The sequence below is a fragment of the Microtus oregoni genome, unplaced genomic scaffold (assembly GCF_018167655.1).
Source record: "Microtus oregoni isolate MIOR12 unplaced genomic scaffold, Mior012 000005F_ref0000423, whole genome shotgun sequence".
Classification (NCBI taxonomy): Eukaryota; Metazoa; Chordata; class Mammalia; order Rodentia; family Cricetidae; genus Microtus; species Microtus oregoni.
The window spans coordinates 49,549,031-49,565,050 of NW_024543064.1; the positions used below are offsets into that span (position 1 = coordinate 49,549,031).

The following is a 16,020-nucleotide window of genomic DNA, read 5'->3' on the forward strand; positions in this document are numbered from 1 at the left end:
AACACAAAAATAGGCCATGTGGTGGTGGTGCATGCTTTTAATCTCAGCACTCAGGAGGCAGAGTCAGGTGGATCTCTTTGAGTTTGAAGTCAGCCTGATCTACAAAGCAAGTTCCAGGACAGCCAGGACTATTACACAGAGAAACCCTGTCTCCAAAAACCAAATCAAACCAAACCTAAAAACAAACAAACAAAAAACTTAAAGATAACTCTGAGTTTAAGCTTAGGAAAGTACTCAAGATTTTTAATCTTGTTTTATCCTCAATTGTTTCTTGTTTAATAGGGGCAGTACTTAGCACTCATACCACAAAGTATAGTTCTGTAGTAGACTAAGACCCATTTGTGAACTACAGATGTTTATTGTCCAAAGGCTATAGAAACCATATCCTTCAAGACAGTACCTAAAAAAAATCCTTAATTTCTATAGGACTTACATTGTGCTTCATATAACAATTACTCTTTATATATTTGTTGTATAACTTCCAAGATTTAGAGCAAGGAGCAATATTAATTGATTGGGTTTGCTCTTTTATAGGTCATTAAATGGAATGTAGTAACAGTCTATATATACATATTTATATGAAATTAGTATACATATGTGTGTGTATATACTAATTTCTTTTTTAGAGAAAGGTCATCACAGCATAAAAATTTGTCTTGTAATAGCTTGATTCTGTCTTAATTAATTTTTTTTTCTTTTGAGACATTCTCATTATGTAGCCAAGGCTGGCTTTGAACTCGTGATCCTCTCACTTCAGCCTCCCAAGTGTTGTGATAACAGGTATGTGCTGCCAACCCAGATCTAATTAAATTTTATTTTGAGTAGTTTTACATTTTTTCCCTTTGGTGGAAAAATTATAATTATTTGCATATCTTCCCCTAATGTTAATAACATACTTTTATCTCATAAAATGTGAGGTGTCTAAATTTTTGTGTATGTCTAGTCTTTATTTGTTCTTATTTAATTGTCCAGGCGATTCAGTGACCCCTTCTTTAGAGATATTGTCTTGTATCTCTGTCGTGGTCTTTCTTACCTTAGGTATTTCAGTACCAATAACTTAGTCTTCATGATTTCAGTTTCACACATTTTGTTGTCCGACCATTCTCTTTTCTTTCTAGTGTCTCAGTTTCGGTGGTTTCCCCTTCCTTTCAGCTTCTCATCATTAATCTTGTTTTGTTTTTTCTGGGAGGCGAGAAGGATGAGTGTCTTACCATTCTTTCTTCCTACTAACTAGTTTGCCTGACTAGTCAGGACCAGCGAGTATATATTCTTTTCACAATCAAATCTCAATTCTGTTTTCTTCTCAAACTTGAAACCGTCATTAAAACCAGTTGACTGCCTCTTTTATGTTTTGAAAAATGCTGGTGTCTTTGTTAGAGTTCTATTGCTGTGAAGACACCATGACCACAGCAACTTTTATAAAAGAAAACGTTTAATTAGGGCTAGCTGGCATCTACTTCAGCATGGTCACATCTCCTAATAGTACCACTCTCTATGAGACTGTGGCGCCATTTTCTTTCTAACTACCACATGCAGCTAGCCTCATCTGAAGTTCCCTTACTGCTGTCAGCTAGTCATTTGGTGCTCTTTTCACTAGTTCATTCTGCTGTAGTTTCTTGCCACAAACAACCTAATATTTCCCCTTATGGATTCTGGTCATCATGTCTGCCAACTACTATCTACTGCTTAATCTTCTGATTAAGTCCTCAGATTAAGTTCCTTGTTCTCAGTCCTCAGCTTCTTCTTGTCCTTTCTTGTCCATCTCCTTTTCTCACCTACTCAGGATTCCCAGTCTTAGAGTTCTTTGATCCCTTTTCCTGTGTTACCAGTGTTTTCCTTTGTATTGAATCATTTTCATCTGAAGACAGATGTGTTATTTCTCACTTTCAAAATTCTCTGTAGTGTTTCTGCTACTACTTTTTTCTATGCTGTTTTCTGGTACCTTTGTAGCAGGGAGTAGGGTGGGGAAGTGTCCCTGGAGCCAGTGTTTGGATTAAAGATATGTGCAGTAATGCCATCTCTGCTGTCTCTTAAAGCAGAGCACCTTATCCTTTGTATCTTCGCTTCTTTTACTTTGTACACTTTGTGTCTTCAGTTCCTTTACTGTCTTCAATTAACTTTCCTGCTGTCTCCCCCAAAACTGCACTTGTTGTATTGCAGATGTTTGCCACCTTGCTAAAGCCAATAGTTATGCATCCAAACTTGGTTTATATGCCAGTGTCTTTAATTCTTTTTTTCATTTTAAATTATGTGTTTGTGTGTTTCTGTGTATGGATGTCTGCATGTATATGCAGGTATTTGTGGAGGCCAGACAAGAGCATCAAATTCCCTAGAGCTGGATGGAATTACAGGCAGTTTTGAGCTATGTGGATGCTGGGAACCCAATTCAGGGCCTTTCTCTGAGTCACATCTCCAGTTCTGCCAGTATCTTTGACACAAATGCTTCTTTTTCATTTAGTTTACTTGGCTTCTCAGTCTTTACATTGTCCTAGTTTTTTTGTTTTTTTTTTTGTTTACTGTTTCTATCTTTTCATATTCTTATCTGAGTTCTTCCTTTTTTGATAATCCCTTATTTTGCAAGTCTCTTTTTATTCAGGACGTTTCGAAATGCTAGGTGAATCATTCCTCAGATCCCTCTCAGGAATTCCACTTAACTGTTTTCTAAATCCTTTTTCAGACTGCACACACGTTAAAGGAGAGCCTCACAGTTTTCTGTTTGTTTGGTTTTATTTTCTCTTTTTTCCTGTGCTAGATAGAGGTTGAATTGAAGGCTTTTCATAAAATTTCTTATCATCCCCACCATCTTAGTTTGAGGTGTCATCAGGTCTCCCTGAGTTAATGTTGTAGCCCTGAGATGTTCCTTTACCTTCTGTTACTTTCTTCTGTTCACAACATAACGTCCAGAGTGTTGCTTTAAAAATTAAATTAGATTGCATCCTTGCTGCATCCTTCTGTGGCCAGCTCTCTCAGATCATGTAAGACTTTACTTAGAAGGACTCCTCCCGGTGAGGTCTGCCTAAGATTCTTGTTTAATTCTTGTATAGCCAGTGTTTAGTGTCTTTTCCTGTTGCAGTGAGAAAACACCTGGATGGAGGGAGCATTTACCTTATTTAGTTCACACTTCCAGGTTGTAGGTCATTGTGTCAGGGGAGTCACAGTGGCATAAGCTTTGCGAGCTGGCCAACTTGTACCTTTGATATAGAAGCAGAGGGGTGATTGCATGCTGGTCTCAACTCATCTTCTCCATTTTATATAATTTAGGATCTCCTGTTTACAATTAATATAGGCTTTCACATACCATTTAGTGTAATCTAGACAGTTCCCCCACAGGTATGCCCAGAGGGCCTTCTCCAGATTCTCTACAGTAGATAACTAATACTAATCATCACAAGTCCAGCCACTGTCAGTTGGGCCTTCAACAAATCACTGTGAAACTGTAACCAGCTACCCCTTAGCACTGTAGGCTTGTGACCAAGTTATAATATAAAATATGTTCATTCCATCTTTATAAATCCTGATAGTGATAGTTCCTACCCTTTAAATTCCAAATCGCTCACTAACAACAAAGCAAGCAAACAAACACACACAGGTTAAATACTTCCAATATATAATGACATAAAATAAAGACTCCCTTCCCCAAATGGAAGAACAGGGATATAGCAAGAAACAGTAGCACCAAAGCAAAACCAGCATCTATCTGGGCAACAACCAAATATTGCAGCTCCATGCCTGGCATCTGGGGCTTGTAATATAGTCCACTGGATTCCAAAAGGCTTGAGTAACTCCACCCCTCCATATCTGCTGCCCTTGAAACACTTAGATTCTCTCCTAGGCCAGCTCCATGTCCACAGTTCTCCTTAATTCATGATTTTGGAATCTCCAATATCCTATTGAGGTCTTCATTAAAACTTAGGCTTTATCTTCTTAGCTTTGCACAATGGCCTCTCAGGGCCTCCTCCATGGACTCCAACACTGTTGTATATTGTCTGCCATCAGCTGCTTTCCATGACCTTCTCTGTCTTCCAACTTTTATGCTTTGAAAAGCAGGGTCAGGTGGTTGGCGCTGCCAAGGTATACTGTCACTTCAAGATGTAGTCTGGGTTCCTGGGACACACTCAGCTTCAGTTTGTTGACCCCAGGGATACACTTTACTAGACAATTACTTTTAATGATCAGGGAACCCACCAACTTAAGCTTTTTTCTTTGAATGAATTTCTGTTTTCACAAGATGGAGCCTCTGAGGAGTCAGGATGTCTTTCCTATTGTCCTGGTGCCACACAACTGCTTTCTTATCACCATCTGATTGCTCCTGCATGAAATTTCCGGTGCCATATGAATGAATCCGTCCAATATCTTTAGCTTCAGCTTTGTTCAGGTTCTCAGGACATAGGCAAAATGGAACCTCATTCTTGACCAGAATATGCATGCTTGCTCCTCCTAGCTCAAATCCTGACAGAGTTCATGTTACCCCGGAGACCTCACAGGCAAGTCTCTCACTGTCTGTTTCCTGCAGAATTCCTATCTTCCTGCCAAGAATAGCTCGTTAAGTTCCGCTTCACCTTTCAAAGGGTTGTCCACCTACAAGCTAAGACAAAATAATAGTACTAGCCTTAGGTAACTGGGTACCTTTTACCTTTTCCTTGTTTCTTGGAGGCCTGGAAAGATGTTACATTAGTATCTCTCTGTAATGAATTTGTTTAAGGATTGTTACATTTTATATATAATTCAGTTTTATAACACTTGAAATGTGAAAGTTATTTGCTTCACAAACTAACTGACTACATGTCTTTAATTATGTTTTGATGTAACTGGTCAGAGCATCAGTGTTGTATGTGAAATATAACTGATAGCAAACTGGTATTTTAACCTGATGTTGAGATTACCATAAAAATGATTTTAAGGGCCGGGCGGTGGTGGCGCACGCCTTTAATCCCAGCACTCGGGAGGCAGAGGCAGGCGGATCTCTGTGAGTTAGAGGCCAGCCTGGTCTACAAGAGCTAGTTCCAGGACAGGCTCCAAAACCACAGAGAAACCCTGTCTCGAAAAACCAAAAAAAAAAAAAAATGATTTTAAGAAGAAATTATTAAACAAGATTGTACATACATTTGAGCAAACAGTATACTTATACTCATCAAAAAATAACCAATTCAAAGACAAAATTTGAATCTCTAGAAAATGTGTCATGTTTAGGACATCTCACTTTGACTTTTCTTAAAACAAGAGAAGACTTGTTATTTCTATTTTGTGGATGAGAAACAGTTAAAAAAAAGTCATTTGTTTTAGACTTTTAAATTAGTAAGCAAGACAGCCTGTATATGAACCTTAACTCCCATCTTTGATAGTGTCAAAAATGAAGGAAAATTAGTTAGGGTTTTTATTGCTGTGAGGAGATACCATGACCATGGCAACACTTATAAAGGAGAACATTTAATTAGGACTGGCTTATATTTCAGAGGTTTAGCATGGTGACATTCAGGCAGTCATGCTGGAGAGGTAGCTGAGAGTTCTACATCTTGATCAGCAGGCAACAGGAAGAGAGAGTGAGGCTTTAGGCCTGACTTGATCATCTGAAACATCAAAGCCAACCCGCAGTGAGACCCTCCCTCCAACCAAATCACACCTACTAGGCTGCTCCTCACCAGCCTGTGGGGTCACACCCCCTACTAGGCTGCTCCTCACCAGCCTGTGGGGTCACACCCCCTACTAGGCTGCTCCTCACCAGCCTGTGGGGTCACACCCCCTACTAGGCTGCTCCTCACCAGCCTGTGGGGTCAGTTTCATTCAAGCCATCACATTCATCACTTCAGCTGCTCTGCATTTGGGAAGAAAAGAGAGTAGAGAAAATATTCTCCCTAAAGTCAAAACTCCAAGCAGTGGTTATTTTTCCTTTCTTTTGCTTCCATTTTAAAACTTCTCTTGAGATGTTAAAAAATGTACTTCTGTATAGGCCTTACCTTCATCTATTCTGTTTTATGGTGGGGCCTGGGGCCAGCACATTTGCTTTTGCTGCTGGGAATCCTCCTAAGGAGCCTGCTGTCTCGATAGAACTGGTTACCACTGCCAACATTTTTTTTCCCCTGAGCAGCCTTAACATTGGTAGTTTCTAGTTCCAGTATATTCTCTGCTTTAGTATTTTTAGTCAGGTTGCTTTGGGTTATCTCTGTAATTATGCCCTTAAATCCTCCAAACATCTGTTACAACTTGCTCCAACTCCATTTAGCAGGTTCTCTGCCATTAGTTGAGTTTGAAGTCAGGAAGTTGAGAGGTAGAGCACAGAATGTGAGTTTTATAAAGAATTTTTACATGACTCTGATGATCTCTTAGGCTTTGGAAGTTGAAGTCAAGCCTCAGCTAAAATCACCAGAAATCAGTAATCTCTTTCAGAAAAAAGTATGTCACTTCTGGTATATTTATTAATAGTTACTAACACTTAAATTTAATGCCAGTGATGATGAAGATATAATTCCTAGAGAGATACATGTTTTCCTTATAATATTTATATAGGATAGTACACTATTATATCTAATGACAAAGTAATAAAAAGGAGCACAACTCCAACTTCACTGTGAGTAGAAAGGAACAAATTTAGCTGTTCCTTTGCATAATAGTTTTCTAAATGTTTTCTATTCTCTAAAAGAAAGGAGAGGCAAGGGCAAACGACGTAGTAACTTTAAGCTAGTGAGAAACGCAGTGAAGTTAGGTCTTTTAGCAAAGAGTGGTGACCCCTGCCCCAGTCTTAGTTCAGCTAAAAATTTGTACCATATTTAAGAAGCGTTTTGAGGGTGATGCTGTAAAGCGTTCTGTGGTTTTCACTTCGGAGCAATCACTTTACATTGAAATGATCTTTAAATGCTATGTTTAATATTCTTTTTTTTTTAAAAAAAAATTATGTTATATGATAAGATAATGTGAATGAACTAATATTCTATATGTACCTGAGGGGTTTTGGTTGCTTTAACAGTACTAATAAAGAACATTTTGCATTGGGAGGGCTGGATTTCTTTAGGAATAATTCATAGCATGCACCATGTAACATTTCTCTCCTTTCCAACTGCTCTCTATTATGTGCTTAGGGTTTAGACCGCTCCAATTCCTGGGTTAACACTGGTCCAAAAGCTGCCCCATGGGGATCCAACCCCAGTCCAAGTGCAGAATCAACACAGGTGGTGTTTACATTATAGGTTTCTTTATTGGCTGCTGGTGTTTCCCTTTAGAACATTACCTTTTAGTACATGCTGTGATTTCAGTGGCTTGCTGTTTTTAATCATTATAAGTGTGTATTTTTATTTAGCACATTTCCCAACCACTGTGCATGAATCCCACCAGTCGCACCGGTAATGCTCTTCTTTTCTGTCTTCTGTCTCCTCCTGCTTACTCCGTACACACCGTATCAGTGTCTCTGTGCCTGCTGACAATGCATTGATAGTTTTATAATAGGGTCTATTCAGGCCTTGTACATCCTTAGTAGGAAATTTTTACATAGAAAACAACCAACAGTTTTCCATTTCCTGTAAAGTAAATATATTGTTTCCTGTGACCTTTGACCTTATCTCTTTGTCATAATCACCAAGTAGAAAGACTGGTAGTTAAATATAAATAAATCTGAAGTATACAGTATGCATGTTTTCAAAATAAATGCTAGAAAGAAAACTCCATTGAATTTGTACTGTGTTGCAAAGTATGAAATTTTTTACAATTATAACATGTAATTTAAGACTAGTTGCTTGATAACTGACTGCATGATTTATGAAAATATACTTCTTACTTGTGTATTGACTTTGAATGAAAATTCTCTTACTCCTAAAAAATCCCAATTTCTGTTTAAGACTATAACTGATTTATATTAGATATTATTTATGATAAACTTAAATGGTATTTTTAATAGAAAAAGTAAATTTTCTAAAGTTTAATTTTTCTTATTAATTACAAAATTCTTGATTTCTTTTTCTTCAGACACCAGTTGAGAAGTATGTTTTTTCTTTTTGTATGTTTTCACTAGATATGTGCATGTGTAGATTACACAGATAAGTTTCATCCTTTGCAGCACTCTGTGCGTTAAAATCATTAAGGTAATTCATCTAAAAGACTAAAAACATAGAAATAATGTTCATACTTGCTTTTAAAGCAGTTCAAAATAACATAATGAAATCAGAAATAATACAGATGGTTGAAAATTGTACGTAGTCCTTGAACTTCAAAGTCTTCTCTGCGGTGTTAATGTTATCTCGCCATCCATTCGTCTCCACTCCATAGGCTATGGATCGAAGTTGTAATCGTATGTCTTCGCACACAGAGACGTCAAGTTTCTTACAAACATTAACGGGACGCTTACCAACTAAAAAGGTAGATTCATAAGAAGACAGTTCATAGAGGGGGAAAGTAATTCCAACAAGTAAAAACATGTAAAGTTTTTTTACACAACCAATTTGAGTTATTACAATAGTTTTGGTGTGTCTAAAGTTACATTTGAATTAACAGTGCCTGTCTGGTGCCTTTTGGGGCATAGCGCTGTCATTGAGGACTTGTGTACATAAGTTGATGTTTCTGTCTTTGACTAGAATTGACTAGAATTTAGTAATTCATATTAGATAATCAAATTTTAATGCCATAAAAATGTATAAACTCTTAATTCTGTTTCTGTAACTGCTTCTGTTTTATTTTAAATCTCCAGGGAAAGGAAGATGAGTTAGAAAAGTTATCACTCTTAGTAAGCGATGCTGGCTTGCCCCTTACGCACAGTCCTGCTAGTCCTCATAGTGATCTATGCTACTTTGCAAGTGCTTTGTATGCATATCCATTTAAGGGTTTTTGCTTTGTAAAAATACATCTTAAACACATGATCGTAATAGCACATAGAAAAGTTTAAATTTGTAATGGTATTTCCTAAATTGTACCAGCAAAGTTGATGAGTGTATTATATGTTCAAATACATATTCAAAATAAAAACAAAATACAATTTGTAGCTAGTTTTTGGTTTGCAAGTGCAATTTAGGAAGTTGTTTCCTGCCTGTCCTTTTAAAATTACATTTTACTCCAAGAAAACATGTAATTTTTCAGCTTTGAACACATCACACTATCTTCATACATAAGTAGTCGTTTCGTTAATGGGTGTCTCCCCTGCATCATTCAGATTCATGTGCCCTCTTCCGCTTATTCTCATGATGCCTTCATTGTACCTGCATTGTCATTTGGTTTATCTCACCAGCAGATTTCACTTTGGTAATAACCTTGAATTTACTTCTGGCTAGCTTTTTCACGAGGAGCTGGCTTTGCAGTGGGTTGTTTGCAGTGGCAGTGTTCGGGAATCAGCTTTGCAGCAAGCCTGGTTCTTTTTTGAGTTGATGGTGAGCAAACTTTAATACTTTCTAACTCAGTAAGCAATTTTGTATCAGTTCATTTTCCTTTTATCTTAGAAATTGCATTTCTGTGTTTGCCCTATACAATATGGACACCAATACAATATAGGTGAAATTATAAAGTGTGAGGTTCATTTATTCTCTGGTTTTGATTTTTGTCTTGTTTTTCTGGATACTTATCAAGGAAATTTGTGACATTCTTTTCTAGTCTATGCAAGTTAATAAAGGCAATGCTGTTGATTTTGTAACAATTATTTTAGAGCTTTATAAATATTTACTGTTATTATTATAGATGAAGGACACATAGGGAAATACTAGTTACAGCCAATTAGAAAAACACTTTTTGTTTAATTCAATAAATGATACTACAAACCAATTAATATTCCTGTCATATAGAGCATGGCTATACTTATATGCAGTCATACCTATTACTGAACAAAGCAGTGAGTGCTAACGCAGTGACTGAGCATGTTGTGACTGAGGCTCCAAGAGGTTGTGTAAGTTTTCTAAGTATACACAGTGTAGGTAGCAGCACTGTAATTCATGTCCAGGTATTCTGGCACTAGGGACCTTTCTCTTTGTTTTCTCCCTTTTTATTAAAATTGTTCTTACACTGTGAGTTTTTTCTCATTAACATACACTGATTATTTTTTGTTGGATAATTTATGAGGCTGAAGTGGGAAAGTTTCACTATATTTGACATTTCATTGGCATAAACATAGATCATGGGACTATTTTCTTCCGACAAAATAGTATTTAATAAATAAGAAATAAAGCACAGCAAAAAAAAATTAAGTACAGGGAATGAGGAGAGAGGGAGGACAAAAGAGAAGGAAATAAAAGTTACTTTTAGAATAGTCATTCTCAGCATTGACTGTTACCTATATTTGAAATAGAAAACACCCCCCCACGGATTTATTAACTAATATTTTATGTAATAGATATTGATGATAGCACAGTGAAGACAGGGTTTCTAACCAGTGAAAATTTCTGGTTTAGGAACAGTGGAAGGAAAAAAGGTGAACGAGTCTTAAAACTTTTTATTAAAATTGTTCTTACACTGTGAGTTTTTTCTCATTAACATACACTGATTATTTTTTGTTGGATAATTTATGAGGCTGAAGTGGGAAAGTTTCACTATATTTGACATTTCATTGGCATAAAATATTTAAGGAACATTTAAAAACATTGAGAAATGAAAATATATTTCAGTCACTTGTTAAATTACATGGTATATTTAAAAAATAACTAGAATATTTAGAGCGTTATAATTTGCTTAAAATTAAGAAATCAGCCAGGTGGTAGAGCACAGGTGTGATCTCATCGCTGAGAGGCTGAGATAGATGGATCGAGAACCCAGAGGTGATCTGGGTTATATTATAAGTTGCTGGCATAAAATAAAGCCAGACCCCGCCAGCACAGATAACAGTGTGCACCCTTTTGCAGGTAAAGAGCATGGTGCACCACTTGTACTTTAACGATAAGTTGGACGCTCCAAGGAAAACCCGCTTCCCAGAACGTTTCATGGATGACATTGCTGCTCTAGTTAGCACAATCGCTGGTGATGTTGTGACACGATTTCAGAAGGTGAGGATGACCGCCCCTGGTGCGCCTTACAGTGAGAGTGAACTGTCATCATCATGATTATTGCTTATGTTCTGTTTCCTAGGACACAGAAATGGTTGAGAGACTGAATACAAGCCTTGCCTTCTTTCTTAATGATTTGTTGTCTGTTATGGACAGAGGATTTGTCTTCAGTCTTATAAAGTCCTGCTATAAACAGGTAATGCATAATTAGTAATCAAGTAACTGAAATATTGGGGTAGCTTTGTCCAGGACTGGAGCTTCAAAAACACATTCATATTTTGGTATTAAAATGAAAAAGTAGCACAGAGTTATGTGTTGATAATACTGTGGTGAAAGTATATCGAATGTGTTTTACTAGGACTATAGCAAGCAGATCCCAGAACAGCTAATTCACCCCACTCAGTTTTTCTTCCTTCTCATTAACAGATAGTCAGATAATTAGTGATGGATTGCAGCCTTTGAATGCTGTGCAAGTACAGCATTTATGTTGAGTGCATAGTTAACTGAATTTTTCCTGTTCTGGGTATTATTTGTTTATTTGAGATAGGGTATCATATAGCCTAGGACAGCTCCAAATTGACTGTGTAGCTGAGGGTGGCCTTGAACTCTGGTCTACCTCTCCAATCCTAGGGTTATGAATGTGAGCCATTGTGCCTGCTTTTGGGTGGTCTTTCAGCAGTTTGTTGTTATTGCTACTATTTAATCCTAAACAGTAGAGTTTGAACTTGTGGTCAGATGGTTACTGATGTTCAAAATGTCATTTATTACCTTGCCTTTTATAAATCACAAACATCCTAGACCTTGTCCACAGGCAGCAAGTTACATTTTGTAAATGTTATCAACTGATTATTAATGTATTACCTTTTGAGAAATACTGATATTTGTCTCTGAATTGGCCCCTCTATAAACAGTGCATTGACTCCAGTGTTATTTTTAATGAAGCCTTAAAAAATAAAATGTCAGGGTTTTATCTCAGAAGTTTTGAGAAGTTGAGTCCATGGGGTTTAGGAGTTAAACTTATGAAACCCTTCCTAACTGGCCCATCAATTAGTTTTGGAGAGCTGTTGGTCAATAATTCTAGGGTGCTAGGGAGATAGGTCAGTGGTTAAGAGCACTCACTGTTGTTCTTGATGACCTGGATTTAAAACTCAACATCTACACGGCAGTTCACAATAGTCTGAAATCCAATTCTAGGGTATCTGAGTTCTGTGAGTACCAGAAGCGTAAATACAGGCAAAACACTCATCCACATAAAATCAAAATTTCATACAATTCTATTTGGCAATATAGTCTTTAAAATTTTAAAGACCTGTTCAATTGGATATTTTTATTTCTTTTATAGTTATAGAAATTACCTATGTGTGGGCACTGGCTCACTATTTTTTCCCCCAAAACCACTATTTTCCCCCAAAATTTAAATTTTATTACTATCAAAATTTATTCTGAGCCAGACATTATGATGCACACCTTTAGTCCCAACACTCAGGAGGCAGAGGCAGACAGGTCTCTGTGAGTTTGAGGCCAGCCTGGTCTATGTAGTGGGTTTCAGGACAGCCAAAGCTACATAATGAAACCCTGTCTCAGAAAAACAATAACAACAAAAAACCTTATTCTGACTTAATGACCTCCTGCACTGTCAAGCATTGAGGTTGACCCAAAGGATGTTATTCAGTCAACTTACAGTATGTCTCCCCAAGTAGCCTGTGATATAGTTGGCAAAGATAGACAATTATAAATTCATTAAACAGAAATGTTGAAAAGAAGTAGGCTTTTCCTTCATAAAGTACATTTTTGAGAAGTAGAGATATTAATGCAATATTGGCAATAAGATAACGTGACTTAAGGCTAGTCAAGTGGATTTATACTGTCGGTCCCGTAAGTTCTATGTTTATAGTGTTTGCTATAATTTTCAGAAAGAGGATGTTCTCCTATGAGCCACAGAGACCCAAACTTCTATTGCTATGGAAGGAAAAAAATGTATCATTGTGTTCTCTTATTTATGCAATTCTTCCAAGGTGGCATCAAAGCTCTATTCACTGCCAAATCCAAGTGTGCTGGTGTCCTTGAGGTTGGATTTCCTGCGAATTATCTGCAGCCATGAGCACTATGTAACATTAAACTTACCCTGCAGCTTGCTCACCCCACCTGCATCTCCATCACCTTCTGTTTCTTCTGCAACATCTCAGGTATGCAAAATGTGAAGACATACCTATGTTCATACTTATAAAAAAGGATTGAAAACAATGGGTGGAAAAATCATAATGTGTAATTTGATGATTAGTTAGGTAATAGGCTCATTTCTGGATTGTCTTTGTGAGGGTTTCTATTGCTGTGAAGAGATACCATGACCATGGCAACTCTTTTTTTTTTTATATTTATTTATTTATTATGTGTATAGCATTCCTTCCATGTGTGCCCACAAGCCAGGAGGGGGGCGCCAGGTCTCATTATAGATGGCTGTGAGCCACCATGTGGTTGCTGGGAATTGAACTCAGGACCTCTGGAAGAGCAGTCAGTTCTCTTAACCACTGAGCCATCTCTCCAGCCCCCATGGCAACTCTTATAAAGGAAAGCTTTTAATTGCCACTAGCTTACAGTTCAGAGGTTTAGTCCATTATCATCATGGTGGGAAGCATGGCATTGCACAGGCAGACATGGTGCTAGAGAATGAGCAGAGAATTCCAGATTGGCAGGCAGCCAGAAGATAATGCCACACTGGGCCTCATTTGAGCACCTGAGAACTCAAAGCCCACCCTTTAGTGAAACACGTCCTCCAACAAGGCCACACCTCCTAATAGTGCCACTCTCTGTGAGCCCATGGGGACCATTTTTATTCAAACTACCACATTCCATTCCCTGGCCCCCATAGGCTTATAGCCATATCATAATGCAAAATGCATTTAGTCCAAACTTCAAAAGTTCCCATAGTCTATGGTTATAGTCTCAACAATGTTTAAAATTCCAAATTTCAAAATATCTTCTGAGACTCATGCCATCTCTTTAAGTGTATCCCCTGTAATACTCTGTAAAATCAAAATGAAAAAGCAGATGATGTATTTATAACATACAATGGCACAAGTTATACATTATCATTTCTGAAGGGAAGAAAGGGGGCTTAGTGAGGAAATACTAGACCAAAGGAAGACTGAAAACCAGATGGACAAACTCCAAATTCTACATCTCCATGTCTGATAACAAAGCACTCTTCAGATCTCTAATGTTTTCCAGTTTTGTTGACTATAACACACTTCTTTCTCTTGGGCTGGTTTCACTCCCTGTTAGCAGCTTTCCTCAGCAGGTATCCCATGACTCTGGCATCCCCAGCATCTTGGGGTCTCCAAGGCAATGCATACTTCAACTTCACAGCTTCACACAGTGGCCTTTTTTGGCCTCCATGCAGGGATACTGCTGCCACATACTTGGCCTTAGCTGCTTTCCTTAGTTGCAGAGGGAAGATTCCATAACCGCTTTCTTCTATCCCTAACTCTAAAGCCAGAACCACATGGTGAAAACTGCCAGATTCTGCTGCTTTTTCGGGCTGGAACATGGCCCCTCATTTAAAATATTTTCACCAGCTTCCTGTTTTCAAGGTTTCCTTCGCTGCCTAAGCTTGGCTGTCCCAAAATGCCCTCTGTTGACCAGAGAATCCCTTCCCTTTGACTCTGGATTGCTGGGATTAAAGGCACATTCCTCCACTTCTGCCCTTTTTACAAATTAGAAGTTTAGTTGGGTGGGATCTCGCCCTGAGATCACCAGTTCCTTCATTCCATTTAACATCAGGCTTTTCTTTAATCTGCTTATCTCTTTGAACACAGGCCCCCTTTCTCCTTGAACTTTACATTTTGTATTTTTCCTTGATCAGCTTGCTTCTTTTCTTTATAGTTCTGCATAAGAGCGACCACTAATAACCATAAAACAGAGACAATACTAGGCTGTTTTGAGATTTCCTCTGCCAACACATTAATACAAAACCTTTTCAATCTGCCTCAGGCAGATCTTTTGAACAAAGGCAGAAAGCAGCCACAGACGTCACCGGAATATCACAAGACTAGTCTCTAGGCCATGTACTAATATTCTTCTCCTCTGAAACCTCTTGAGCCAGGCCCCCAAAGTTCACATCACCCTCAGCACCACTGTCTTCTATGCTCCTACTAGGATGGCCCATTAAGTTCCAGATAAAGCATTCAACTGCTTTCTCATTCAAAGTCCCAGAGTCTGCATTCCTCCAAATAAAAGCATATTACAATATCCCACTCTGGTACCAACTTCTGTCTTAGGCTTTCTATTGCTATGAGGAGACATCATGACCATGGCAGCCCTTAGAAAGGAAAACATTTAATTGGACTGGCTTACATTCAGAGGTTTTGTCTATTATCATCATGGGGGAAGCATAGCAGCAGGCAGGCATAGTGTTAGGGAATGAGCAGAGAGTTCTACATCTAGACTGACAGGCAACAGGAAGAGAATGCCACACTGGGCCTGGCTTTAGCACCTCAGTACTCAAGTTCAACCCCTTAGTGACACACATCCTCCAATAAGGACACACCTCCTAATAGTGTCATTCCCTGTAAGTCTATGGGGACCCTTTTTATTCAAACCACCTCGTGAGTGCTTTATAAGTATTAGCTCATCTAATTACAAGAACAGTGCTGTGGGATTGTTCTGTTAGTATGCACATTGGATAGCTCCAGACAAGAAACACTGAAAGTAAGAAATGGTCAGGTTAGACTTTGAACCAAAGCTTTATTCCAGAGCCCAGGTTTTAAAGCATGATGTATGTGTTTACAGATATGTGAGCTCACCTAAATACACTCACTTATTTTGTTGTTTTCCCAAATTGAGGTTTTTTGAAGCAAATATGGAAAACAAGTTTGGGTTAATTCCTGTGAAATAGCTATTTAAATTTATATTGTATTTATATATTATATTTATAAATGCCTTGAAGCAGGGAAAAGAAGCCAGTCTGCCTAGCTCAACCTGACCTGCTTACAAAAAATTAATGGACATTTAAAGTTGAAGTGGGTACTTCTTCACTTTCACAACTAATAGTTTCTTTGAAGATGAAAAGATTAAAATT

The 16,020-nt window shown here is 37.9% G+C and overlaps 1 protein-coding gene across 10 annotated transcripts in view; it reads left to right on the forward strand.

Annotated features, from left to right (window-relative positions):
- Dock7 (dedicator of cytokinesis 7) overlaps window positions 1-16,020 on the forward strand; it is a 189,363-nt gene that overhangs the window by 115,434 nt on the left and 57,909 nt on the right. For 4 of the 10 annotated variants that reach the window (XR_005974334.1, XR_005974335.1, XM_041651518.1 and 1 more), the window contains exons 23-29: window positions 7,074-7,163; window positions 8,254-8,343; window positions 8,672-8,707; window positions 9,249-9,344; window positions 10,803-10,943; window positions 11,026-11,139; window positions 12,959-13,129. Coding sequence is in view for 8 of the 10 variants with exons in the window: in XM_041651518.1 (XP_041507452.1) it covers window positions 7,074-7,163; window positions 8,254-8,343; window positions 8,672-8,707; window positions 9,249-9,344; window positions 10,803-10,943; window positions 11,026-11,139; window positions 12,959-13,129 (738 nt within the window). In the remaining 2 variants the exon portion in view is untranslated. The remainder of the gene's footprint in view (window positions 1-7,073; window positions 7,164-8,253; window positions 8,344-8,671; window positions 8,708-9,248; window positions 9,345-10,802; window positions 10,944-11,025; window positions 11,140-12,958; window positions 13,130-16,020) is intronic. The other 6 variants (XM_041651521.1, XM_041651522.1, XM_041651524.1 and 3 more) reach the window with 4 other exon arrangements.